We start from the raw sequence: 26050 nt of genomic DNA, 5'->3' as shown, positions 1-26050 counted from the left end.
GCTTCCTGCATGGAGCCTGCTTCTCCCTCTGCCTGTGTCTCTGCCTCTCTCTCTCTCTCTCTCTGTGTGTGTATCTCTATGAATAAATGAATAAAATCTTTAAAAAATAAAAAAATAAAATCTTTTTTAAAAAGTCCTTGTCAAACCGTGCAAACGTATTCTAAGAACCAAAACTGTAACTCTGGCCCTAACCTTAGATCAACAGGCCATATGTTATTTAGCCATTTCCTTGTTGATGGGCTTTCTGAGAATATTACTTTGGCTGCACCAATAGACTGAAAATTCTATAAAGTGAGAACCATAATTGTTGTTTTCAAAAACAGTGCCTGCTATTCAACAGTTATTTAATTGAATTGTTTTTCCAGATTAACATTGGTATAAGAAAAAATACCCTGGCCAGTTTTATTTATCTTTATTATAGCATAGGTCGATTCCTTGTAAATTTTGTTTACAGTGAATTAGCATAGAAAATCCAGGTAGCTCTGGGTGTAATGATATAATAAATGTTCTAGAAAATGAGACCCTGATTCTGGGGTAGTGTGATCCTCTGAGATTATTTAATTTCCCTACGTGACATCTCTTCTCTGTTTCAGTGCTATAGCAACTAAGAAATGGGTTAAGCCTTGGAGTAGGAAATTATATGTATCACATTTTTCTGAGAGTGTTTACTTAAGATATCCAAGCTTTCTTAAATGTATTTGACTCTGTATTCTAATTTGTGATTTGGGAACATATGACACCATACCTGAACCTCTATGGAATGCCTGTTTCCAGAGAAGATGCTTTAGTGCAAGACAGGCGACTTGGAGCCTTTGAAATCTTGACTCCATATTCTCTACTTTATGACAAGTTGTCCAGCCAAATCCTAGTAGAATTGTAAAGGAGGCCTTCCCTGAGCATTGATTGTCAGGACAGAACCCGTGAGCAGGTGCAAAAAAGGGCAGCAGATGGGTATGGCTAAGAGGAGAGAGGCCAGGAGCTCGGATATCGGCTGGGCCCTGTCAGGTTTACCTTGAAATTTCCATTGTGACGTCATATGGGGTCACACACAGCCTTGAGGGAGAGGAGCTGAGAGGAGCATTGGGTTGAGAGGAGCATTGGGTTGAGTAATGGCACTGATTTGGGGGCTGGCCATGCCGCCTCCACCGTATGTCAGCCTTCTACTATTATTTGGTTTCCTTGCATGGAGACTTTGGATACTCTTTTCTGGGAAACAGAGCAGGAAGCAGGTGGCAACCAAGACAGGCTCCAAGGTATGTAATGCAACCCTCCCTTGAAATTCACTGCTCCCTGTCTCTGCCCCGGAAGCCATGGCAACTCGCACATCTTGGGCCATGAGAGGAACTGGCTGGGGAAAGAGGGGAGTTGAGATCGTTCCTATGCATGTCTTTCCATAAGTACAAGTCATGCTCGATCCTGTTCCTTTCAGATTGTTTCAACAAACCTCGAGCACCTATTATATGTGGTAGCATACTAGACATTGAAGAAAAATAAAACACCATCTCCCACCTTTTAGGAGCTCGAGGTGAAGTGGGGGAGATGATCAAATGGGTATGGGTATGTATATATAATCCAAGGAAAGAGAACGTGATGAGTTAATAGAAGTATAAATATTGCTGCAGACGTTGGAGGTGGAGTGTTTTGAAGCAGGGAGATCTATAAAATGCCTCTGGAGAGCTCGGGTTTGAATTATGCTTCAGACGAAGGGTAGGGCTTTGAAGGTGGATAGTGTGGATGGAAGAGAGTAGTGAAGACTTTCCTGATGTAGGGAATGGATTGAGAAAAAGCATGGGAAGCTGAAGAGTGTTGGATGTGTTTGTAGAGAGGACACCTATGAGGATGGAGTGTAGAATAGGGAGCCCAATGAGAGAAAATTTCAGAAAATTGGTAGAGATGACATTGTAGAGGGCTTTGAATGCCAGGCTGAATGCTTCTGATAAATATTAATCCCATATGCAATTGAAAGATGATGGCAGAGGGGTGAGAATGGGGAAAATTAACAAGGCAGGAACCACAAATGTTGGAGAGGATGTGGAGAGAGGGGAACCCTCCTGCACTGTTGGTGGGAATGTGAACTGCTACAGCCACTCTGGAAAACTGTGTGGAGGTTCCTCAAAGTGTTAAAAATAGATCTGCCTCCCCCCCAAAAAAATAGATCTGCCCTACGTACGGCCCAGCAATTGCACTGTTGGGGATTTACCCCAAAGATACAAATGCAGTGAAACGGCGGGACACCTGCACCCCGATGTTTATAGCAGCAATGTCCACAATAGCCAAACTGTGGAAGGAGCCTCGGTGTCCATCGAAAGATGAATGGGTAAAGAAGATGTGGTTTATGTATACGATGGAATATTCCTCAGCCATTAGAAATGACAAACACCCACCATTTGCTTCGACGTGGATGGAACTGGAGAGTATTATGCTGAGTGAAATGAGGCAATCGGAGAAGGACAAACATTATATGGTCTCATTCATTTGGGGACTATAAAAAATAGTGAAAGGGAATAAAGGGGTAAGGAGAAAAAACGAGTGGGAAATATCAGAAAGGAGACAGAACATGAGAGACTCCTAACTCTGGGAAACGAACTAGGGGTGGTGGAAGGGGAGGTGGGCTGGGGTGGGGATGACTGGGTGACGGGCACTGAGGGGGGCACTTGATGGGAGGAACACTGGGTGTTATTCTATATGTGGGCAAATTGAGCACCAATAAAAAATAAATTTATAAAAAAAAAAGAAAAAGAAAATGGCAGAGGGTGCCTGGGTGGCTCAGTTGGTTAACCCTGTGATTTTATTTTTATTGAAGATATTATTTATTTATTCATGAGAGACAGAGAGAGAGAGACAGACAGACAGAGAGACATAGGCAGAGACATAGGCAGAGGGAGAAGCAGGCTCCATGCAGGGAGTCCAATGTGGGACTTGATCCCGGCACTCCATCCCTGCACTTGATCCCTGGACTCCAGGATCACACCCTGGGCTGAAGGCGGCGCTAGACCCCTGAGGCCCCCCCGCCCCCCCAATCTCTAAAGGCAGATTAGAGTCTGCCTTTCTAATAAGTTCCCAGGTTCTGTTACTGCTGTTAGGCCACAGACCACTTTCTTTCTTCAGAACAGAAAATTTTATTTTATTACTTAAAAATTTTAATTCCAGTATAGTTAACATAGTGTTATGTAAGTTGCAGGTTTACAATATAGTAATTCAGCAAATCTGTACATTACTCCGTGCTTGTCAAGATAAGTGTACTCTTAATCCCCTTCACCTATTTATACCCGTCCCCCACCCACCTCCCCTCTGGTGACTATCAGTTTGTTCTCTGAAGTTAAAGCAAGTTAAAAACAACATGTCAGGGACGCCTTTGTGACTCAGTGGTTGAGCGTCTGACTTCAGCTCAGGGGGTGATCCCAGGGTCCAGGCTCAAGTCCACCTCAGTCTCCTTGTGGGGAGTCTGCTTCTCCCTCTGCCTATGTCTCTGCCCCTGTCTCTCTCTCTCTCTCTCTGGGTCTCTCACAAATAAATCAATAAAATCTTTTTAAAAATGCAACTGATTTACTGTATTTTGCAACTTTTCTAAATTCATTTATTAGCTCTAATTGGGTTTTTGTGTGTGCATTCTTAGGATTTTCTGACAACAAGATTGTCATCTGTGAATAGACATGGAGATAGTTTAACTTTTTCCTTTACAAAGAGATGGCTTTTATTGTTCTTACCTAATTGCTCTGGTTGAAGTTTCTAGTCCAATATTAAAGAAAAGTAGTGAAAGTGAGTATCCTTGTCTGTTCCCCCCCTTAAAGGCAAAGCTTTCAGTCTTTCACTGTGAAGAATGATATTAGAAGAGGGTTTTTCATAAATACCATTTACCATATTGAGGACATCCCTTCGAACCCTAGTTTGTTGAGTGTTTCTATTTTCTATAAATCATGAGTGAGTGTTGGATTTTGCCAATGCTTTTTCTCCATCAGTTGACATAATTGTTCAGGTTTTTCCTCTTCATGTTATTTCTTAAAGGTTTTATTCATTCATTCATTCATTCATTCATTCATTCATTCGAGACACACACAGAGAGGCAGAGACATAGGTAGAGGGAGAATCAGCCTCCTCATGGGGAGCCTGATAGGGGACTCGATTCCAGGACCCTGAGACTACAACCTGAGCCAAAGGCAGACACTCAACCACTGAGCCACCCAGGTGCTGCTCTCTTTGTGTTATTAATGTGGTATATCACATTGGTTTACTTCCTTAGGTTAAACCACCTTAGTGTTCTTGGGAGATCTTACTTTCAACACTTCTATCCAACATCGGATTGCTTAGCTAAAACATTTGCTAATACTATGAATAAAATTCTATAGGCTGTTTTAATATACTCTCAGAGACTGATGTCCTGAATCAAAAGGAAGAAATAAAAATTATTATATTTGAAATGGCAACACATATCACTTCTGTCTTTAAAATGATCTGGGGTGTGCCTGGGTGGCTCAGTTGATTAAGTGTCTGCCTTTGGCTCAGGTCATAATCTTAGGATTCTAGGATGGAATAGGTTCTCCACTCAAGTGGGAACCTGCTTCTCCTTCTCCCTCTGTTTGCCCTCCCCCTGCTTGTGCTCTCTTCTCTGTCAAATAAATAAGTAAATAAGTAAATAAGTAAATAAATAAATAAATAGATAGATAGATAGATAAATAAATGACCTGGAACAACTTGGCTTCCACCTATATTTTAGTTTTATCTCTCACTACTTAGCAAAAGTACACCCAACAAATCATGACTTTATAATCTTCTTGGTGATGTTCCCATTGGCTGGAATGCTCTCTCTTTACCTAAAAATCTTCTGGTGATAATTTAAACTCCAGTTCAACTGGCAATTTCTTGAGTAATTTTTTCCTTTTTTCCCAGGCAGTTAACCACTGTCCTCTTTATTCCCTAACCTTTATATTTCTGTTACCACCTGATATTGTAACTTAGCCGTTTAGACATCTGTTTTCCCCAGTAATGTGAGTTCCCAGAATACAGGGATCTCATTTACTTTTGTAGTCCTGGTACCTAACATAATGCCTAGAAGCTAGTAAGCGCTCTTTAGATGATTTATGAATAAGTGAATGGGGTGGTAATTGTTGCTGTGGTTATGGTTACCAACTGGATCAATAATTGTATCTGTAAGACGAAATGTGCTGTTGATAAATTCTCTAACCTAGAACATTTTCTGGTTTTATTTTTTCTTTTTGTGCCCCTCTAGACTTCAAGGCAGCATAAATTGAAAAAGATCCAGAAATTCACAGGTCAGAGATCTTATACCTTATTCTTTAGCTCAAGGCTAATGACAAATCAACAGTGGGTCTGCTTTTAGACCGTAGACTTTAATAACAGGTAGAGGGAGGGAGGTTGAAAAAGATTGTATAAGTGAAAGAAATGTGCCTATTCTTCCTAACATCTCCAAAGATGCTAAATTCCTTCTGGCAACTTCCAAAGAGACGTAAACTGATTTATAGTTCTTTCTATGCTTCCGTTCCTCATGGTTTCATTCCTAATTTCCTTTTATTCAACACTCAAAGTATCAGGAAAGAAATTTGATGAGATCTTTAGTGGGGGAAGTTTCGATACATTTTCCCCCTGCGATAGACACTGAATAGACTCCTTTGAAGGAAAAAATATGTATTACAGATTTATTTCCCTTACTCCAACTCCCTACTACCATGATTGTTCCAGCTGTTTCCAATGACTTACACCCACTACATGGTAAAGGCGGCATAGTATATTTTAAAATATAAAAACTTAGACCTACATTTTGTCTGAGCTCTATCACTACTTAACTTTATGATCCTTACGATTTCACCTTCGTTCTCTTCTTTGTAAAACAAGTGGCTTGAACTAGGTGGTATCAATAATTATGATTCTAACAGATTCTTTACCTCTGCTCCCAGCTTCCCAGTGGGAAGAAAATCTCAGAATGGGTTGCTCTGAAGCTAACCTGACAAAGTGAGTAAAATTGATCGTCACTATCTATTCTTTCTTTCTTCAGCCTACCGTACTGATAAACCCTGTAAAGTTAGGAGAAAGATACCTAGTACTGTTTTACTTTTCTGACTGTGATAGTAGTTTCCTTTCTAACTTAAGCCACTCTTCTTATTGGTTTCCTTATTAGTACTTTTAATATCACTTCAATTACACTGACACACTCTGTTGTATCCAGCTTTTCAGGACTCCCTGTGGGATGGGCCCAGGAATATATACTCTGGTCAATGAACAGAAGTCTTCAACAGATCTTCAAACATCTGGAATGCACAAGGTCAGGGAAGGTAGTTTCTGGGTGGGGGTTGAAAGTGATGGAAGTTTTTTTTTTTTTTTTTTTTTTAAGGAAACTCTACCCCCAATGTGGGGCTCAAACTCACAGTCCCGAGATCAAAAATTGCATGCTATACTGACTGAGGCAGCCAGGTACCCCCAAGCTGGTAGAACTTTTAAGAGAGAGGAAGGAAGGGACTGAAGGGAGGAAGGGTTATAGAGAGGGAAGGAGGGGAGGGAAAGAGAGAGGGAAAAGAGAGATTGTTAGTGGGTTGGTTGTTAGTTTTGATAGTGGGGATAAATTCTGAGTTCAAAGGTTTAAGAATAACTGGTTTATGAATCATTTCTGATTGCAATGGAGACAATGGCCTCCCTTTCCTCCTGGTAGAGGAATTCTTTCTATAAGTAATTGAAGTTGGGGAAAGCAACCTCTTTTGTTGTTGTACTCCCTCAGGTCAAAATATTTTACATTTGAAATGGCCATTATCTTTCCCTTTTCCTACTTTTCCTACCTTCTCCTGCTTCAAAGCAAATGGAATATTTCTTTATTTCTTAGATCAAGTCTTATGCACTCGTGTTTGCAAGAATCTTCGGATATGATTTCTTCCTCCACCTCCTCTGTGCTTGTGTCTCAGGAGCCTGTTCTACCGTGTTGTGGCTGTAAGAAGGCAAAACATCCTACTGATCACAGCATCTCCTCTGAATCATTATGCAACAGCTCCAGCCTGTCACACCTTTCTGTCATTTCTGAAGGAACAACCTGGCAACTCCAGAGCCATAGTTTACCTATTTTACCCAAAAACCAGTCTTCTGTGCTCAGGAACCAAGGCACATCCCTGCCCCCTTTGCAACTCTCACAGCTTGAGAAATCAAATCTTTTGGAGGATTTGGCAGCTCTTTCACCATTAAGGTCTCAAAGCTCTTTTATCAGCTCTGTTTTTGAATCCCCAGATCTCTGTCAACAAGAACAAACAAAGAATGGGAGAGGGAGCAAGAGTCATTTGACATTGGATCATGGGTCAAATTCTATTTGCAAGGCAAGACCAGGATTCTCAGGGCGGGCTCCACTCCGGCTCTCTCCTTTGGCTAGGTGGAAGTTAGAAGGACATATGGCTTGGAAGGTTTGTACTTTGAAGGAACAAACAGTTCCTCTGACTGTGAAGGAATCATGGGAAATGCTGCATTATTTAACTGAGGCACAAGGAGGAGTCGCTGAACCAGAGAAACCTCAAATGCAGGTATCTATGCCTATCCATCAAAGCACTGAACAAAGTATCAACAATAAATCCCCAAACTGTCCATCATTCCAGCTCCATGTGAATATTGGAGTGGAATCTGGATTGAATAGAACAGAAACAAAAATTTCACAGTCACTTATCCCAGGTAGGCTGTCACAACTGGGGGATGGCCCCCAAATCGTTGAATCCAGGCCCTTAGTTACATCACTGGGCACTCCACCTCCCAAAAGTTTAGGAGTTGACATAATTCAAGAGGAAACCAATTTCCTGCAGAAGGAGCCAAAACACACCCTAGAGCTTAGTAGAGAGCAGAGGGTCATAGGTTTTCCGGAAAAAAGGATGCAGCAGCATGAGACCCAAGTGACTAAAGTGGAGTTGGCCCCAAGGCTATCATATCAAGTTACAGATAGCATAAAGGTAACTCCATTGGCATTACTTCAAGTCATGGATTCAATGGGGATCATCCCAGAATCACATTCAGAAGTGACAGAATCTGTGGGTTTGTTCCCACAGCCACCAGATGAAGTTGGGAAACCAGTGGAAACGATGAAAAGAGTGAGTGTAAGCACAAAACCATCATATCAAATCACTGAATCAGTGGAGGTAACATCAAGTCCTCAGCATCAAGTTATGGAATCAAAGATGACCTCCAGATCACTGAATCACGTCACAGATAATGTGAAGGTAACTCCTGTAGCATTGCTTCAAGTCATGGATTCTATCGGGATGATTAAAAAATCACATTCACATATCATAGAATCAGTGGGAATAACCCCAAGAGCACAGTATCCAGCCATGGAGTCTGGGGATATAAACACATCGTTGGATCATGAAGTCATGCCACCAGGAGAGATAGGTCCACAGGTAGGACATGAAGTTGTGGAAACTGTGGAAATGACTGTAGGGCCACAGTTTCAAGTTGCTGAATCCGTGGACATAACCTCAAGGCCACAAAATCAAGCCATAGAACCATTGAACATTCCTCCAGGACCAGTGTGTCAAAACACAAGATCCCTGGAAATGAACTCCACTCCATTGCATCAAGTTACAGATTACACAAAAGTAACTCCAGTGGCACTATTACAAGCTGTGCATTTCATGGGGATAATTCCATCAGCACAGTCACATGTTATAGAATATGGAGATTCACAGTCTAAAATTGCAAATTTGACCCCAGGAGTGACTCAACCAGATGGTTTGACTTCCGGCTCTCCTACTACTATTGGTTCACCTGGAGTTGTAGAAACTGTGGGTTTACCTCCAAAGCCACGACCTAAAGTCACAGAATCAGTAGGGGTGATTCCAAAGCCATCACATCAATCCGTACATTCTCTAAAGGTAACTCCAGTAGCCCTGGGGTCACCCATGGGAATGATCATAGCATCACAATCACAAATTGTGGAAACTCCGGATTTGACCTCAAGGCCAGTACCTCAAGCCAAAGAACCTCTGGAGTTGACCCCTGGGTCATGGATTCAGGTGCTGGACTCTGTGGGGATGACTCCACAACCATATCATCAACGCACAGAAACTATGGCATTAACCCCAGGCCTATCTCATCAAGTCATAGAATCTTCAAGGATGACCCCGTGGGATCAAATCTTAGAACCTTCAGAGATGAGTCCAAGGCAAAGCCACCAAACTATAGAAACTAGAGGGTTGGCCTCTGACCCCATAGTCAGAAATCTAACTGAGGTGACACAGTCACATCATCAAATAATGGAATCTTTAGGTAGAGTCCCGAGGTCACTGGGTCAAAGTACAGCATCTGAGGGAATGAATCAAGAGCCACTGCATCAAGTCACAGATTCTGCAGTATTGACCACTACATCACTACTTCCAGATGTAGAATATTTGGGGGTGAAGCCAATGCCACAGCTTAAGGTTGTGGATTCCATGAAGTTATCCCCAGGATTACAAAATGTAAAACCTATAGACGGAACCTCAGGTTCAATCCCACAAATGGCAAAATATGGACAGTTGATCCCAACTGTGAACTCTATAGAATCGGCCCCAGAACTTCAACTGCAGATTGTAAAATCTGATGCGTTGGCACCCATTCCACTGCTGGAAAGTGGGAATTCTGTGCAGTTCGCCCCAACGTCTCAGCTTCAAGGTCTGCAATCTATTCATTTAACTCTAGGAACACAAGAACAAAGTGGAAAATCTGCTGAGTTAGCCCCAGCACCACAGTTACAGAGTAGGAAATCAATGGAGTTGACCTCCAGTCCACAGTTGCAAGGTCTGGAATATGTTCATTTGGCCGTGCCACAAGAGTTTCCAGATGTAAAAGCTGTGGAGTTGACCCTAAGACCACTACAGGAAGACATGAAATCCATGGAGTTGGCCCCAGAGCCATGGTTACCTGATGAAAGACCAGAGGAGAGAGCTCCAGCACTCTTACTTAAAAATGTGAAAATTCCTCGAATGGTAGAATGCAGAAGGTTGACTCCTAAAACACAGGTGGAAGGTATGAAATATGAGGAGCCGATTTCAGGGGCACGCATTCGAGCAGTGAAATCTGTAGAGCTCAACCTCAAGCCAAATCATGAAGCCATAGATCCTGAAGGATTGACTCCATGGCATCAAGCTTTAGAATCTTCAGGAATGATCACAGAGCCAGGATACGAAGGAGCAGAAGCAGAGTTGACCTCTGACACTTGTCACCAGAGGAAGGAATCTATGGAGTTGAAACAATCATCTTTAGGAAGTACTCCAAGGCCATTGAGCCAGACTTTAGAATCTATGCAGATTAACTCAATGCCATTCCAAGGTGCCCTTGAGACAATGCTCCAAGGCGTAAAAGCCTTGGAGACTCGGATGTCTCAACACATAATACAAGAATCTCCAGAGTTGGTACCAGGATCAGAGATTCAAGATCTGACCCCAGAAGTGATGAACCCAGAGTCTCAAGGTATGAAGTCTGTTCATCTGAATCTAGGACCATATTCAGAATTTATGAACTATAAGGAGTTGGCCTCAGAACCACAATTTCAAAGTGTGAAATCTGGGCCATTGACCCCAGGACCACGGCCCCAACATACAAAACCTGAGACCTTGACTCTAGGGCGACTAATGCATGATAATAAATTTGTGGATTTAACTGTACCACTGGAAGAATCTGGGAGGTTAATTCCTGAAACACACTTACATGTTGAATCAAGGAAACTTACCATGGAACCACACTTAGAAGCAATGAAATGTCTGGGTTCAACTTCTAGATCAAGGCATCAGGACACAGCCTCTGCAGCTTTAGCTTCTGAGATCTGGCCACAAGAGGAGGAATCTGTGAAGTTAATCCCACAGCAAGTCACGGAACCTGCTGGGATGATGCCAAGGCCACATTTTCAAAAGTTTTCAGAGATGACCTTGGGACCAGGCCATCAAGGCACAGAAACTGAGAGGCTGACTTCTGAGGCTTTGCTCCAAATGGCATTAACACAAAAACCAACAGGTCAAGTTATGGAATCCACAGGAATGACTCTAAAGCCACATTGTCAAGTTACCGAGCCTTCAGAGATGCCCGTAAGGTCAGAACATGAAAATACAGAAAATTTTGGGTTGGCATTGCTTCAAGTTGAAAATATCCAGGAGACAATGCCAGTACCACCATATTTAGTGCAAGGATCTCCGGAACTGACTTTAGGACCAGGGATGCAATATGAGAAATCAGAGCCACTACTGCAAAATTTGAAATCTGTGATGTCAACCCCTGGAACATCCCCATTAATGGAAGGATCTAAACAATTTATCACAGGAGCAAAACGACATGGTATGGAGTTGACCGCAGAGCCACAGCTCCAGGGAGTAAAGTCTATGCAGCTGAAGCCAGAGCCACAATTACAAGATGTGGAATATGTTAATGTAATTCAACAGCTAGCTACTACTGGAGTGGTAGGATCTGAGAAGCTGGTACAAGAACCAGTACTACAAAGTATACTATCAGAAGACTTGACTAAGGGGGCACAGCTTCAAGGTGTGAAATTGACCCCAGCGCTGCATTTACAAAGTGTCAGATTTTCAAAGTTATCCCCAGGGCCACTTCTTCAAGGAGAAAAACCTGTAGATTTAATCTCAGGATCCCCACATCACAGTGTGAAATCTGATGAACTGACCCCAGGTTCACCAGTGCAAGAGATGAGATCGTTAGATTTAATCCCAGGGCCAAACCATCAAAGTGTTATGTCTGTACAATTGACTCCAGAATCACAAACTCAGAGTATGAAATTTGTGAAACAAAACTCAAGACCACGCTTGCAAGATGTCAGATTTTCATATTTGACCTCAGAACCAAAGCATCAAAGTTTCAAACGTGTGCAGTGTGTACCAGGAACACAGCTTCAAGATATACAGTCCATAGGATTTGCAACAGAATCATCTTTGCAACCAAACCAAGGGCTCTTGAATGAGAATATGAAATCTCTTCCGTCTATTGAAGGATTACAGTTTCACAGCATGGAATCTATGAAATTGGCCAAAGAACTACAGTATCAAGGTGTGAAGTCTCAGGAACGGAATCTAGGGCCAAGGCTGCAAGAGGTGAAATTTTCTGAATTGACGTATGGGCCAAAGCTTCAAGGTGTCAAATCTGGGGAGGAAACCCCAGGATCAGTGTTTGAAGGTGTGAGTTCTGTGGAGATGACCCCAGAATTAGGGCTTCAATATTCTAAATTAGCAAAGATGTCTTCGGGGCTTCAAGATCTAAAACAGGTGGGGCTTAGCTCAGGGCCATCGCTACAAGATATCAAATTTTGTGATCTGACATCAAGAAGTCAACCTTCCAGTGTGAAATCTTCAGAGTTAAACTCAGGGCCACCGCTACAGCATGTGAAAGTTTTTGAGTTGACCCCAAAGCCAAAGATGAAAGGAATAAGACCTATGGGGTTGTCCCCAGGACCTCAAAAGCAAGTGGTCAAGCCTGAGGTATTAGTACCAGAGACATTGTTTCAAGGCATAAAACATTTCGTGGTGGGCCAAATGTCTAACTTGGAAGGTAACGGTCCTTATAAATTCGTCTCACAACCACAGAAACCAGATGCAAAATCTCTGGAGTTGACTCCTGAGTCACAGTTGCCAAGAGTCAACTATTCTGAGTCGACTGGAAGACCACATTTACAAGCTATAAAATCTTCTGAAATGATCCAAGGGCCACACGTGAGAGGCGTGATACCAATGGAGCTGACACCAGGCTCAAAACATCAAGGTTTAAAATCTGAGTTGTTGATCTCAGAGCTGAAAGATGTGAAATCTGTGGCCTTAGCTACAGGACAGTGTCTAAAAGGTAGGAAATCTATGTTGTTAACCCCCAGTCCACCGCTAGAAGGTGAGAAATCCATGGAGACAAACACTGTGCAAGGGATAGAACATGTCAAATCTGTGAAAGACCCCAAAGATACTAAGCTTCAAGTTGCAACACCTGACTTGGCTCTGCATGCAAGAATTCAAGAATTCAAAGGAGTGGAGATGGTCCCGAGAACACAGCCGCAAGATGTGAAAACCATGGAACTGAAATTTGGGCTAAAGATGCAAGGTGAGAAACCTGTGCCTTTTGCTCCAGGACCATTGCTCCAAAAGTCTGAACCGCAAGATGTGAAACCTGAGGAATTGACTTTAGACCCACAAGCGCAAGATAGGAAAGTTGTCGACAGTACCCCATGTGTAAAGCATCAAAGCTTAAAATCTGTAGAGGAAACTCCAGATTCAGAGCTGCAACATGTAAAATCTGTGAAATTGACCCCAAGGGTAAAGAAGCAGGAAGTAAAATCTGGGAATGTGACCAGAAGAGCAAAGTTTCAAGGAGTGAACTCTGTCGACTTAGCCCCAAGCCAACAGTTTCAAGGGATGGCACTCATGAATTTAACTTCTGGGCCAGAACAGGATGGCAAGATATCTGTAATCTCATCAAAGCAGCAATGTAGGAATTCAGGGCAATTGAAGAGAAGGCTTAAGGCAGAAGATGGGATGTCTTTGGAGTTAATTCCAGAACTAAAATTTAAAGGCAGAAAATTAGAAGACCTCAATTTTGAGTTAGGATTTGAAGATATAAAATCACTTGATTGGACTCCTGAATCAAATATTCATGGTTTAAAACCTAAGGAATTCAACCTTGAACCACAGTTGCAAAGCCTAAAATCTCGTAAGTTGGCCCCAGGGCCCCAGTTGCACCAAGTAAAACCCTCAGAGTCAGCTTCAGAGCCACAGCTTTGTGTAAAAACTCTTGAGTTACAACAAGAGCCGCTGCTTGAAAGTATGAGATATATTGAGTGGATACCGGGACCTAAGTTCCAAGCTGTGAAATCTGTAGAGTTAAATCTTGGATCACATTCTCCAGGTGTTAAATCTGCAGGGTTGAAATCTTCGATACAGTTAAGAGATGTAAAGTCATCTGAATTGACTCTAGGGCCAAAACCTCAAAGTGCAACATATACAGAGTTCAACCTTGGGCCACAGCTGCAGAATGTGAAAACCCCTGAGGTGCTACCAGGACCACAGCTGCAAAAAGGGAAGGCTTTGGCATCCACCTCGGAGCCACAGCTTCAAGATGTAAAAACTATTGAGTTCAAAAAACAGCCACAGCTTGAAACTGTGAGACATATTCAGTGGATACCAGGACCTGATTTCCAAGCTGTGAAATCTGTACAGTTAAATCTTGGGTCACATTCTCCAGGTGTTAAATCTGCAGGGTTGAAATCCTCGATACAGTTAAGAGATGTGAAGTCATCTGAATTGACTCCTGGGCCAAAACCTCAAAGTGCAACACATACAGAGTTCAACCTTGGGCCACAGCTGCAGAATGTGAAAACCCCTGAGGTGCTACCAGGACCACAGCTGCAAAAAGGGAAGGCTTTGGCATCCACCTCGGAGCCACAGCTTCAAGATGTAAAAACTTTTGGGTTCAAAAGAGAGCCACAGCTTGAAACTGTGAGACGTATTCAGTGGATACCAGGACCTGATTTCCAAGCTGTGAAATCTGTAGAGTTAAACCTTGGGTTACGATCTCAAGGTGTCAAGTCTGTAGAGTTGAAACCTTTGAAACAGTTAAGAGATAGAAGGTCACCTGCGTTGACTCCAAGGCCAAAGCTCCAAGATATACAATCTTCGTCATCACTCCAGGAACATCAGCCTCAAGGTTTCGATTTGAAACCTTGTCTACAGGGTAGAAGTGTGAAATCATGTGACCTGACTTCCAAGTCAAAGTTTTGTGATATAAAATCTATGACATTCAAATCTAGGCTTTGCTTGCATGATAGGAAATCTACTAAATTGACTGCAGGACCAAAGCTTCAAGAAGTGAAATCCTTACAGTCATCCCCAAGAGCACAGCTTCAAGGTGTGAGGTCTCTAGTGCTTGCGCAAGAGCCACAGCTTCCTGACACAAAATCTGGGGTATTAAGCCAAGTGTCACAATTACAAAGTGGTACAACTATAGAGCTGAACTCTCCACGACACTTGAAAAGGATGAAGTCATCTGAGTTGACTCTTTGGACAAAGCTTCAAGGTGTGAAATCTGAGAATTTCAACTCTGGGTCACAGTGGCAAGATCTAAAATCTTCTAAGTTATCACCTGAGATAAAGTTCCAAGATATGACATTTATTGAGTTAAATCCAAGTTCCCAGATGGAAGGCATAACCTTTTCTAAACCGACTGCAGGAACAAAGATTCAAGGTGCCAAATTTACAGATTTGCTTGGGTCATCGTTACAAGCTGTGAATGTTGCCGAGGGGACCTCACAATCAAAGCTTCAAAGTGTAAAACATAAAGAAAGCGACCCCAGTCCCCAGACGCAAGTTGTGAAATCCTCTGACCTGAACCTTGGATCAGAGCTTCAAAATACGAAACTGGCGTCCAGCCCTGAGCCACAGTTTCAAGGAGAGAAATGTTCTAAGTTGATCTCAGAAACAGAGTGTCAAGGTGTGGAATCTGTGAAGTTCAAACCTGGGCCACAGTTGAGGGGTGTGAAATCTTCTGAATTGATATCAGGGACAAAGCTTCAAAAGGTGCAATCAGTGGATTTCAAGTCAGCCCCACAGTTACAAGATATGAAACCTTCTAGGTTGATCATGGGTATAAAGCTTCAAGACATTAAATCTACGAATTTCAAGTCTGGACCACACTTGCAGGATGTGAAGTCTTCTCAAGTGATCCCAAGGGAAAAGCTTCAAGGTATGAAATCTGTAGAACTGAAACCTAATCCAAAGTTACAAGGTGAGAAATCTTCTGATTTGACCCTGGGGAGGAAGTTTCCAGCTGTGAAATCAGGCCCACAGTTACAAGATGTGAAATGCTCTGAGCTGATCATGGGTATAAAGCTTCAAGATACAAAATCTACGGGGTTCAGTTCTAGATCACACTTTCAAGGTATGAAGTCTTCTAAAGTGATCCCAGGGTCAAAGCTTCAAGAAGTGAAATCCTCTGAGTTCAACCATGGTCCAAAGCTACGAGGTGGGAAATCTAATTTAACCCAGAAGAGGAAGTTCCAAGGTATGAAACCGGTGGAGTTCAACCCTGGACCACAGAGACAAGGTGAGAAATCTGATTTGATACCTGAGTGCAGGCTTCGAGATTTGAAATCTGTTGAGTTAAAGCCTGTTCCACAGTTACAAGGTGTAACGTCTTCTGAGCTGGCACCAGAAACAAAGCTTCAAAGTGGAGAATCTGTGGAGTTCCTTGCCAGACCCATGCAGCAAGATATGAAATCTCTTGAATTGACTCTCGGTGCAAAGGTCAAAGATGTGAAATCTTTGGGGTTTGAGTCAGCCCCACAGTCACAAAGCAGGAAACTGCATATGTTGACACCAGGGGCACACCTTCAAGGTGTGAAATCTATGAAATTCAACCCCGGGGCAAAGTTGCAAGGTGCAAAATCTCCTGAGTCCATAAACCTTCGAATAATGAAAACGACAGAAGTCAAACATGACCCAGAATTTCAGGTTGCAAACCCCTCTGAGTTACCCTTGAAATCAAAGACTTGCAGTGTGATATCTTCCGAGTTCAAAGCTGGGAAACAGCGGCAAGAAGAGAAATCTTGTGAGTTGAAACCATGGCCAGAGCTTCAAAGTATGAAATTTATGGTATACAATCCTGGACCACATCTGCAACATATAAAATCTTCAGAATTATGCAAAGAGACAAAGCTCCACGATGTGAAAGCTATGGAATTCAATCCCGAGCAGCAGTTGCAAGATGTGAAATCTCCCGACTTATGCAAGGGAACAGGTATGCTTCAAGGTATGCAGTCTTTTGAGTTCAATCCTGCGCCACACCTACAAGAGATAAAATCTGAGTTGTGCACAGATGTGAAGCTTCCGTATGAGCAATTTCTGGAATTCAAGCATGAGCCTAAATTACAAGGTGGGAAATCCTCTGAATTGAATCCAGGGCCACAGCTTCAGTGTACAAATCTTGTGGCATTCAGCACTGGGCCACAATTGAAAGGTGTAAAATCTGAGTTGAATCCTCAGCCGGGGCTTCAAGGTATAAAATCTCAGGTGTTCTGCCTTGGGCCACATGTGCAAGGTGTGAATTCTTCTGCATTTATTTCAAAACCAAAACTGCAGTGTGTAAATTCTTTTGGATGCAACCCTGAGCCACCTTTGCAAGGTATAAACCCTTCTGAATTAACTTTAGTTTCAAAACTTGAAGGTATGAAGTCTTCTGAATTGAGTTCAGGGACAGAGTTTGCAAGTGAGACATCTATGGTGTTCAACCCTGAACCGCATTTGCGAGATATGAAATCTGAATTGATTCCAGGGTCGAAGTTTCTAGGTGTAGCACCTATGGAATGCAACCCTGGGCCACAGATGAAGTGTGTAGATTCTTCTGAGTTGAATGCAGAGCCAAAATTACAATGTGTAAATTCTATGGGGTGCAAACGTGGGCCACTTTTGGAAGGCGTACAGTCTTTTGGGTTGACTTCAGGGACAAAATGTCAAGGTATGGGATCTGAGGGGAATGCAGGGACTAAGAAGCAAAGTGAGACATCTGTGGTGTTCAACTTGGAATCACATTTGCAATGTCTGAAATCTGAATTGATTCCAGGGTCAAAGTTTCTAGGTGTAGCACCTATGGAATGCAACCCTGGGCCACAGGTGAAGTGTGTAAATTCTTCTGAGTTGAATCCAGAGTCAAAATTACCATGTGTAAATTCTACGGGGTGCATACTTGGGCCGCCTTTGCAAGGTATACAATCTTTTGAGTTGACTTCAGGGATTAAATGTCAAGGTATGGGACCTTTTCATTTGAATCTGGGAGCAGAAGCTCTAGGTATAAAATCTGTTATGTTCAACCCTATGCAACATTTACAAAATGTGAAATGTGAATTGACTCCAGGGACACAGTTTCAAGGTATAACATCACGGGAGTTCAATTGGGGCCCACAGCTGCAAAGCGTGAATTCTTCTGATTTGAAACCAGGGTTGGAACTTCAATGCATAAATTCCATAAAGTTTAATCCAGGGCCACAGATGCACGGCACAAAGCCCTCTGAAACTAACCCTACATCAGAATATCAAGGTACAAAGTCTGTTCTGTTCAACGCTGGAGCATATTGGCAAGGTGTAAAATCTTCTGAGTTAATTCCAGGGACAAAGTTTCCAGAAATCCAGTTTTTGGAGAATCACTGTGGGTCACAGCCACAAGTTGTACAGTCGGTGTTCACTTTCGGCTCTCCGTTAAATGGTATGAAATCTGTGTTATTTTTACCAGAGCCACTGCTTAACGATGTAAAGTCGGTGGAGATGAACAAAGAGCCACTGCTTTGTGGTGCAAATTCTGTGAAACTGATTTCAGGCTCCGAGCTGCAAGACTTGAAATGTGAGATGTTTGCACTAGAGCCATGTTTTAAAAAAATGAAATATGTGGAGTTAAATCCAGGGCCACATCCTCAAGGTATGAATTCTGAGGAGTTGCCCTCACACCTTAGACAACATAGTGTGAGATCTGTGGTGTTTGCACCAAAGCTGTGTTTCCAAGATGTGAAATCTCTGGAGTTGAAACCAGGACCACAACCTCAAAATGTGAATTCTAAGGATTTGAATTCTTGCCTCAGGCAGAAATCTGTGGTGCTTGAATCAGAGCCACGTTCTCAAGATGTGAAATCTTTGAAATCAAACCTATTGCCACATTGTCAGAGTGCTAATTCTTTAGGGTTGTCAACATGCCTCAAGTCACCACATGCTAACTCTGAGGCCTTTGCACCAGAGCCATGTTTTCAAGATATGAACTCGGTAGAGTTGACACCAGGGTTCCAACAGCAAGGTACGAATTGTCGAGAGCTGACTTCAGGATGGCAAGGTATGAAATCAGTGGTGTTGGCACCAGAGGCAACTAAAAAGTTTGCACCAGGACCATTGTTGACTAGCGTTAAATTTTCAGATTGGTCTCCGGAATCACAGCAACAAGATGAGAAATCTTTGGAGTTTACTCCAGATCCAAAGTTGCAAAGTATAAAACATGTGAAATTGTCCTCAGCCTCTCTAGAGCAAGATACAAAATCTGTAGAGTTAGCACCGGGGGCGCTGCTTCAAGGAACAAAAGCTGAGACGCTAAATCGGAAAAGAAGCTATCAAATCACAGACTCTGAGATAATCCCTAGGCCAGGGCGTCAGTTTGTACCATGTGCAGAGATGATCCCGACACCAAAGCATCAAGTCCCTAAAGGTATGAATTTGATTTCAATACCAGTTTATCACATCACAGAAAGGTTGGCACATCAAGGCAATGAAACCACAGAAAAATCTGTGGAGTTGACCCCAAAGCCAACAAGTAAAGCCATGGATTCTTCAAGAGTGCCTCTAAGGCGAGATCTTCAAGTACCAGAATCTGTTGATCTGACTGCAGTGCTAAGGAATCAAGGCTCTAAATCCTCGAAATTAACCCAAAAGAAAAGCTACCAAATCCCAGAAACTCTAGAGTTGCTCTCTGAGTCACGGCCTCACCTTAAGGATTTGAGAGAGTTACATACAAGGCCACTGCGGCAAGCTGTAGGATCTGAAGAGATTACACTAGAGCCCAGGCATCACACTACAGAAACCATGGGATTGACCTCCAAGGCAAGGCAAAAAGGGAAGGAATTCCTCGGAGTGACCCCAAAGCCAGTAAGTAAAACCACTGGATATTCAGAGAGATGTCCTAGGCCCTATCCTCAAGCACTAGAATTTGTGGAGGTGATCTCTGAGAAAAGACTGCAAAGAGGAGAATCTGAGGCACTGATTACAAAGTCATTGCATCATGTTCCAGAATCTCCAGAAATGACATCAGGGCTAGGATATCAAGTTCCTGAATCTGTGGGTTTAACCTCTAGGCAATGGCTTCAAAGGAGGAAATCTTTAGAGTTGCTCCAAAAGCAAACAGGTCAAGCTGCAGGACACGCAGAGTCTGTAGAGCTCACATCTGAGACATGGCAGCCAGGGGATGGATCAGTGGGGCTACCACAGTCACAGAATCAAAGTATAAAATATTCACAGAGAGTTCCAGGAGTACCGGCTCACATTACAGAAGTTATGAGGATTAGTCCAAAGCCACTAGATCAAGTCCCAGGATCCACAAAGACACAGCTTCAAGCTGCGCTCTCAATAGGAATCACCCCGGGAGCCCCCCAAAAAGTTACTGAGTATGTGAAAGTGACTCCTGGGCCACCACTTCAGATTGTGAAGTCTGTAGCATTAACCCCAGGGCCAGCCTTTCAAATGATAGACTATGTTCAGCTGACCCCAAAACTGCAAGATGTGAGACCCTCTGAGTTTACCTCAGAGCTGTGGTTGCAAAGTGTAAAATCTAAAGAATTAACCACGGAGCCAACACACCAAATTTTGGACATAATGAAGTTGACAGGCTTTCAGATTGTAAAGACTGTGTTAATCCCATGGCCACCACTTCACATTGTAAAATCTGAGGAGTTAGCACCAGGGCCAATTCCTCAGGTTGTAGAACCAATAGGAGTAGCATTAGGATCAGCGATAGAGGTAATAGATTGTTGGGATCTTCAAGAAATGGTAGAACCCGTGGAATTAACTCCAAGGCCAAATACCCATGTGAAATCTGCAGAATTACTCTCACAGCCAGCATGTCCCTTTGAGGAGCCTGCAGTGTTCACTCATGAACAAGGGCTTCAGGCTGTGAAAGCAATAGGGATAAAAATAAGTCCTCAAATGATGGAATCTGAGGATTTGAATCTACGACAGGTATATCAGAATAGGGAATGTGAGGATTTTACATCAAGAGAGGAGTTACAAATAGAGAATTATTTCTCTAGATTTCCCCATAACTCTTCCAACTCCCTCACCTCAAGTTCTGGTGAAACAGAATTCGGAAGCCTTTGTGATTTTGAGATGCCAGAACTATCAAGGGCCTTGGATATACACAACATTGGGACAGATATTTTTCAGCCTGAAGAGTCCTTTATAGACCCTACTATGATACAATCTTCAACTCTTCCCTTTTCCCTTCACAATCAACTCTCTGATAAGATAGCTAACATTGTAGAAACTCCACATTTTGAGATCTCAGGAGTGGGTGTCATATCTAAGACGACTGACAAGAAGCAGGTGGAAGAGCTAGGGAACTCACTCCAGGGCCTATCCCAACATCCACCACAAAGCTGGAGATCACCACCTAGGACATTCCACTCAGGCTCCAGAACTCAAAGAGGCCTTACCTGCTCTGGCCTGGGCAGACAACAGAACGTCTGGGAGAATCACTCCTGGAGACAGCGACTACCTCGAAAATATCTCTCCAATATGCTAATGTTGGGGGATGTCTTGGGAACCACGATGGAAAGGAAGCTTTGTTCTGCAACATCTTTAATGGAAAGAGCCACTAGAGATATCCGTCAATCTATCCAGAATTTATTTGGGGTTCCAGCTGAACTGATGAAGCCTTCCCAGAGTCTGCTAGAGAGAGGTCGAGGTGTTATTCCTCAGCCTTCAGTGGCCAGAAACTACATTCAGAGGCACACTTCGTGTCGTGGTCACGAGCAAAGAACAGCCTTAAGAATATGGACACGTAGCTCCATGTCCTCAATAATACAGCAATATTCTGGGACTAGAGTGAGATTAAAGAAAAGTTCAAAGCTCACTGATATATCCCAGGACGTCATTCAGCACATACCTGTTTCAGAGGGCCAGCCTCCTGCCCCAGTACAGCTAGAGTCTTCCTTCAATATAGTTTTCACCAGGAAAGATTCTGTTCCAGTGGAAGAGAGTGAGAACTCTTTGAGTTTTGAGTCCCAACACAGTCTCAAGCCAAGTTATCTTCCCCACCAGGCCAAGACTGACTTCTCAGAACAGTTCCAGTTGCTACAAGATCTGCAGCTAAAAATAGCAGCAAAACTGTTAAGGAGTCAAATACCCCCAAACGTACCTCCACCTCTAACTTCAGGTCTGGTTTTAAAATACCCTATGTGCTTACAGTGTGGCCGATGTGCAGGATTTAATTGCTGTCATAAATTACAGGGCACTTTGGGACCTTACCTTCTTATCTATCCACAGCTCCACCTTGTACGCACTCCTGAGGGCCACGGAGAGATTAGGTTGCAACTTGGCTTTAGGTTGCAAACTGGGAAAAGACCCCAAGTCCCAAAGTACCACAGAAGAGACAGACCCATCACACCACGAAGTTCTATATCACCATCGCTAAGGACAGCGAAAGTCTATACTCGAGCTTCCAAGAGTCCTACTTCTACGACATATTTCCAGTCTGGATCTTCCCAGTGTCCTTCTCCTGTACAAGACCGCATCAGGCGAAGGCAGTATAGAGGCCCTGACCTAGTAGGAAAAACAGAAATTAGAAAGCCGGGGCTCTATGAATTTACTCAGGTTCACTCTCTACCAGAGAGTGTCTCTGAAAGCAATCAGAATGTAAAATGGGCTAAAAGGAAAACCAAAAAGACCCATAATTCAAAATACCCATACCCAATGAAAAGAACCACCAAGGGAAGCAGAACACAAAACACAAAACTCTACACAAATGGTAGAAGCATAATACAGAGTCCTTCTAGGGAATTACCAGCCCAGGTAAGAAGCAAGAGGACTGGAACATCTCAGACTACTTCTGCCTCTTTAAGAAGACAATCTAAGAAATCCTCCCAACCCAAATTCATTCAACTGCTTTTTCAAGGCCTAAAGCAAGCATTGCAGACAGCACACAGAATTATGACTTCTGCTGGGCAGAAGCCCGTGGACAGGCCAAGGCCAGACCATTCGTGGTCAAGCAAAAGCCAGCATCTAAAACAAAAAGCCAGAAATGATTACCTATCAAGAGATATCAAAAGAGACAGGATGTCAGTTGTTAAGGTAAAGCCAACAGACATAACCACTAAGCAGAACATGTTATGCGAAGAAATAGAGCAATTCAGATCCGCTCAACGACCAGAAAGAGAGAGCTCTTTCCAACTCAGACGTACCCAACTGCCTAAGCCCATAGTTTCCCAAGGAAGTGCCGCTTTCAAAACCAGTTCACTTGGACAGCCTATGGGTATTGTTCAAAATGACTATAGCAGCAAAGGTAAGAAAAAGCTCTACAGAAGTGAAATCTCTAGCCAGGAGTCCAAGAACTCCAAAACAGGAACCGGAGTTCAAGTCCCAGGGAGAAATCTACATGGTTCACTTCACAGAACCTCACACAGCCACCTTAAAGAGAAACTCACACCCAAGAAGCAAAACCACAGCTTCTTAAGGGAGAGAACCCCACATAATTCCTCTGTAAGGAGATATCGCAGTCCCTCTGAGCGGAGATGTCGCAGTCCCTCTGAGAGGAGCCATCGAAGTTCTTCTCAGAAGAGCCATCACAGTCCCTCTGAGAGGAGCCATCCAAGTGCCTCTGACAGGAGTCATCGCAGTCCTCCTCAAAAGAGTCATCACAGTCCCTGTGAGAGGAGCCATCACAGTCTCTCTGAAAAAAGCCATCACAGTCCTTCTGAGAGGAGCCCTCGCAGTCTCTCTGGAAGGAGCTACCACAGTGCCTCTGAGAGGAGCCATCACAGTGCCTCTGAGAGGAGGCATCAAGGTCCTTCTCAAAAGAGCCATCACAGTGCCCCTGAGAGGAGGCATCACAATCCTTCTCAAAAGAGCCACCACAGTTCCTCTGAGAGGAGCCATCGTGGTCCATCTCAAAAGAGCCATCACAGTCCCTCTGAGAGGAGCCATCGTGGTCCTTCTCAAAAGAGCCATCACAGTCCCCCTGAGAGGAGCCATCGAAGTCCTCAAAAGAGCCATCACAGTCCCTCTGAGAGGAGCCTTCGAAGTCCTCAAAAGAGCCATCACAGTCCCTCTGAGTGGAGCCATCACAGTCTCTCTGAGAAAAGACATCACGGTCCTTCTGAGAGGAGCCCTCACAGTCCTTCTCAGAAGAGCCATCACAGTCCCTCTGAGAGGAGCCTTCGAAGTCCTCAAAAGAGCCATCACAGTCCCTCTGAGAGGAGCCATCACAGTCCTTCTCAGAAGAGCCATCACAGTCCCTCTGAGAGGAGCCATTGCAGTCCTTCTCAGAAGAGCCATCACAGTCCCTCTGAGAGGAGCCATCGCAGTCTATCTCAGAAGAGCCATCACCGTCCCTCTGAGAGGAGCCATCGCAGTCCTTCTCAGAAGAGCCATCACAGTCCCTCTGAGAGGAGCCATCATCGCAGTCCTTCTCAGAAGAGCCATCACCGTCCCTCTCAGTGGAGCCATCACAGTCCTTCTCAGAAGAGCCATCACCGTCCCTCTGAGAGGAGCCATCGCAGTCCTTATCAGAAGAGTCATCACAGTCCCTCTGAGAGGAGCTATCCCAGTCTCTCTGTAAAGAGCCGTCAGAGCCCTTCTGAGAGGAGATGTCGCAGCCCCTCTGAGAGGAAATGTCGCAGTCCCTCTGAGAGGAGATGTCGCAGTCCCTCTGAGAGGAGCCATCGAAGTTTAGGATTAATGAGATTTTGTAAGCAATCAAGTACCCTCATTTGACAAGTATTGTAAAACACTTGTTTTTGTTGAATCCTTTGAAAAATAAAAGAGACCTGGGGGAGTGATTTCTTAACCATGTTGATTAATTCCCAAGATGTTAATCATGCTGATCATATGCAGTATTGTTTTTCTTGGTTGTTGTTATTATTGTTTTTAATGTGCTTATGCTTATTCATGAGAAGGAATATGGGTATATTTGAGTCTTACACTGACAGTGATGAAATTCCTATGGTGACAGTTTACTAAGAGGAGTCAGAGGGGACTTGACTCTTATTGGCCTCTTGATACTAGCAAGTCTTGCAAGTAGAGATTTTTCCCATTGTTTTGGATGGTGGGTTTTGGTCCTAGAGTACTGCTAATTCCTGTTAAAAATTTTTATACTTTTATTGAGGTATCATTGAAGTACAATAGAATGCATCTTTACAGTATACATACTTAAAGCATACAGTATGATCAGCTCTTTTTTTTTACAATTTAAAAATTTAAATCAAATTTTCAATATCGAGTATAACACCCAGTGCTCATCCTATCAAGTGCCCTCCTCATTGCCCGTCCCCCAGTTACCCCATTCCCCCCCCACCAACCTCCCCTTCCTCAATCTTTTGTCTATTTCCCAGTTCGGAGTCTCATGGTTTGTCTTCCCCTCTAATTTTTCTCACTCAATTCCCCTCCCCTTTCCCTTATAATCCTTTTCACTATTTCTTATATTCCATGTATGAGTGAAACCATACTGATTAGCTTTGACATGTGTAAATAACCATAACAGTGTCACTACAGTCACTATCCCTCCCCCATGTTTTTTTGGGTTCCTTTGTCATCCATTCTTTTCCCTACTCCTGTTCCCAGACAGCACTGCCCTTTCTTTCTGTCACCATACAGTGGTTTGCATGTTCTAGGATTTTATATAATGAAATCAGGTAGTATGTTCTATCTTTGCATGATTTTTTTCATTCAAAATAATGGTTTCGAATGAGAACTAATTTTTATTGCTGAATAGAATTTCATTATACAAATACCATAATTTGTTTAGCCATCTTCCTTGGGACATTTGGGTTCTTTTCCTTCTGGGAGTATTAAAATAAAGCTGTTCTGAACATCCATGTGCACTTCTTTGTGGGAATTTTTTTGTTTAAGATTTTATTTATTTATCACGAGAGACACAGAGAGATGCAGAGAGAGAGGCAGAGACACAAGCAGAGGGAGAAGCAGGCTCCTTGCAGGGAGCCCGATGTGGGACTCGATCCTGGGGCTCCAGGATCACGCCCTGGGCTGAAGGTGGCGCTAAATTGCTGAGCCACCCGGGCTGGCCTTTTTTTTCTGTTTCTCTTGATAAACCCCTGAGATGGTATTGTTTTACCAAGATATGCCATCTTAGGTTGATTGGTCATATGTCTGGAGTGTGTTAAACTTTTTTGAAAAATTGCCTGTTTTCAAAATTGGTGGTATAATTTTATATTCCTACCAGCAGTGTATAGGAATAAGTCTTTAATTTCAGCCAATTTTAAGGGTGTATAGTGGTGTTTCATTGTCATTTTAATCAACATTTTCCTGATGAATAATGATATAGAACATCTGTTCATGTGCTTATTAGCCATTCATATATCTTC

At 43.1% G+C, this 26050-nt stretch overlaps 1 protein-coding gene across 1 annotated transcript; it reads left to right on the top strand.

Moving 5' to 3' along the window:
• The first annotated feature begins 1062 nt into the window (after positions 1-1062).
• LOC140600068 (uncharacterized) lies at positions 1063-25541 on the top strand. Its single transcript, XM_072767956.1, has 5 exons — positions 1063-1253; positions 5228-5306; positions 5913-5967; positions 6182-6277; positions 6830-25541. Exons 1-5 carry the CDS (start codon positions 1110-1112, stop codon positions 24441-24443), a joined length of 17988 nt encoding a protein of 5995 aa, XP_072624057.1. The 5' UTR covers positions 1063-1109; the 3' UTR covers positions 24444-25541.
• Positions 25542-26050: the final 509 nt, after the last annotated feature.

Source organism: Vulpes vulpes, chromosome 8, assembly GCF_048418805.1.
Source record: "Vulpes vulpes isolate BD-2025 chromosome 8, VulVul3, whole genome shotgun sequence".
Lineage (NCBI taxonomy): Eukaryota > Metazoa > Chordata > Mammalia > Carnivora > Canidae > Vulpes > Vulpes vulpes.
The sequence above is the reverse complement of the archived record's forward strand: the minus strand, read 5'-3'. Positions and strand labels throughout refer to the sequence as shown.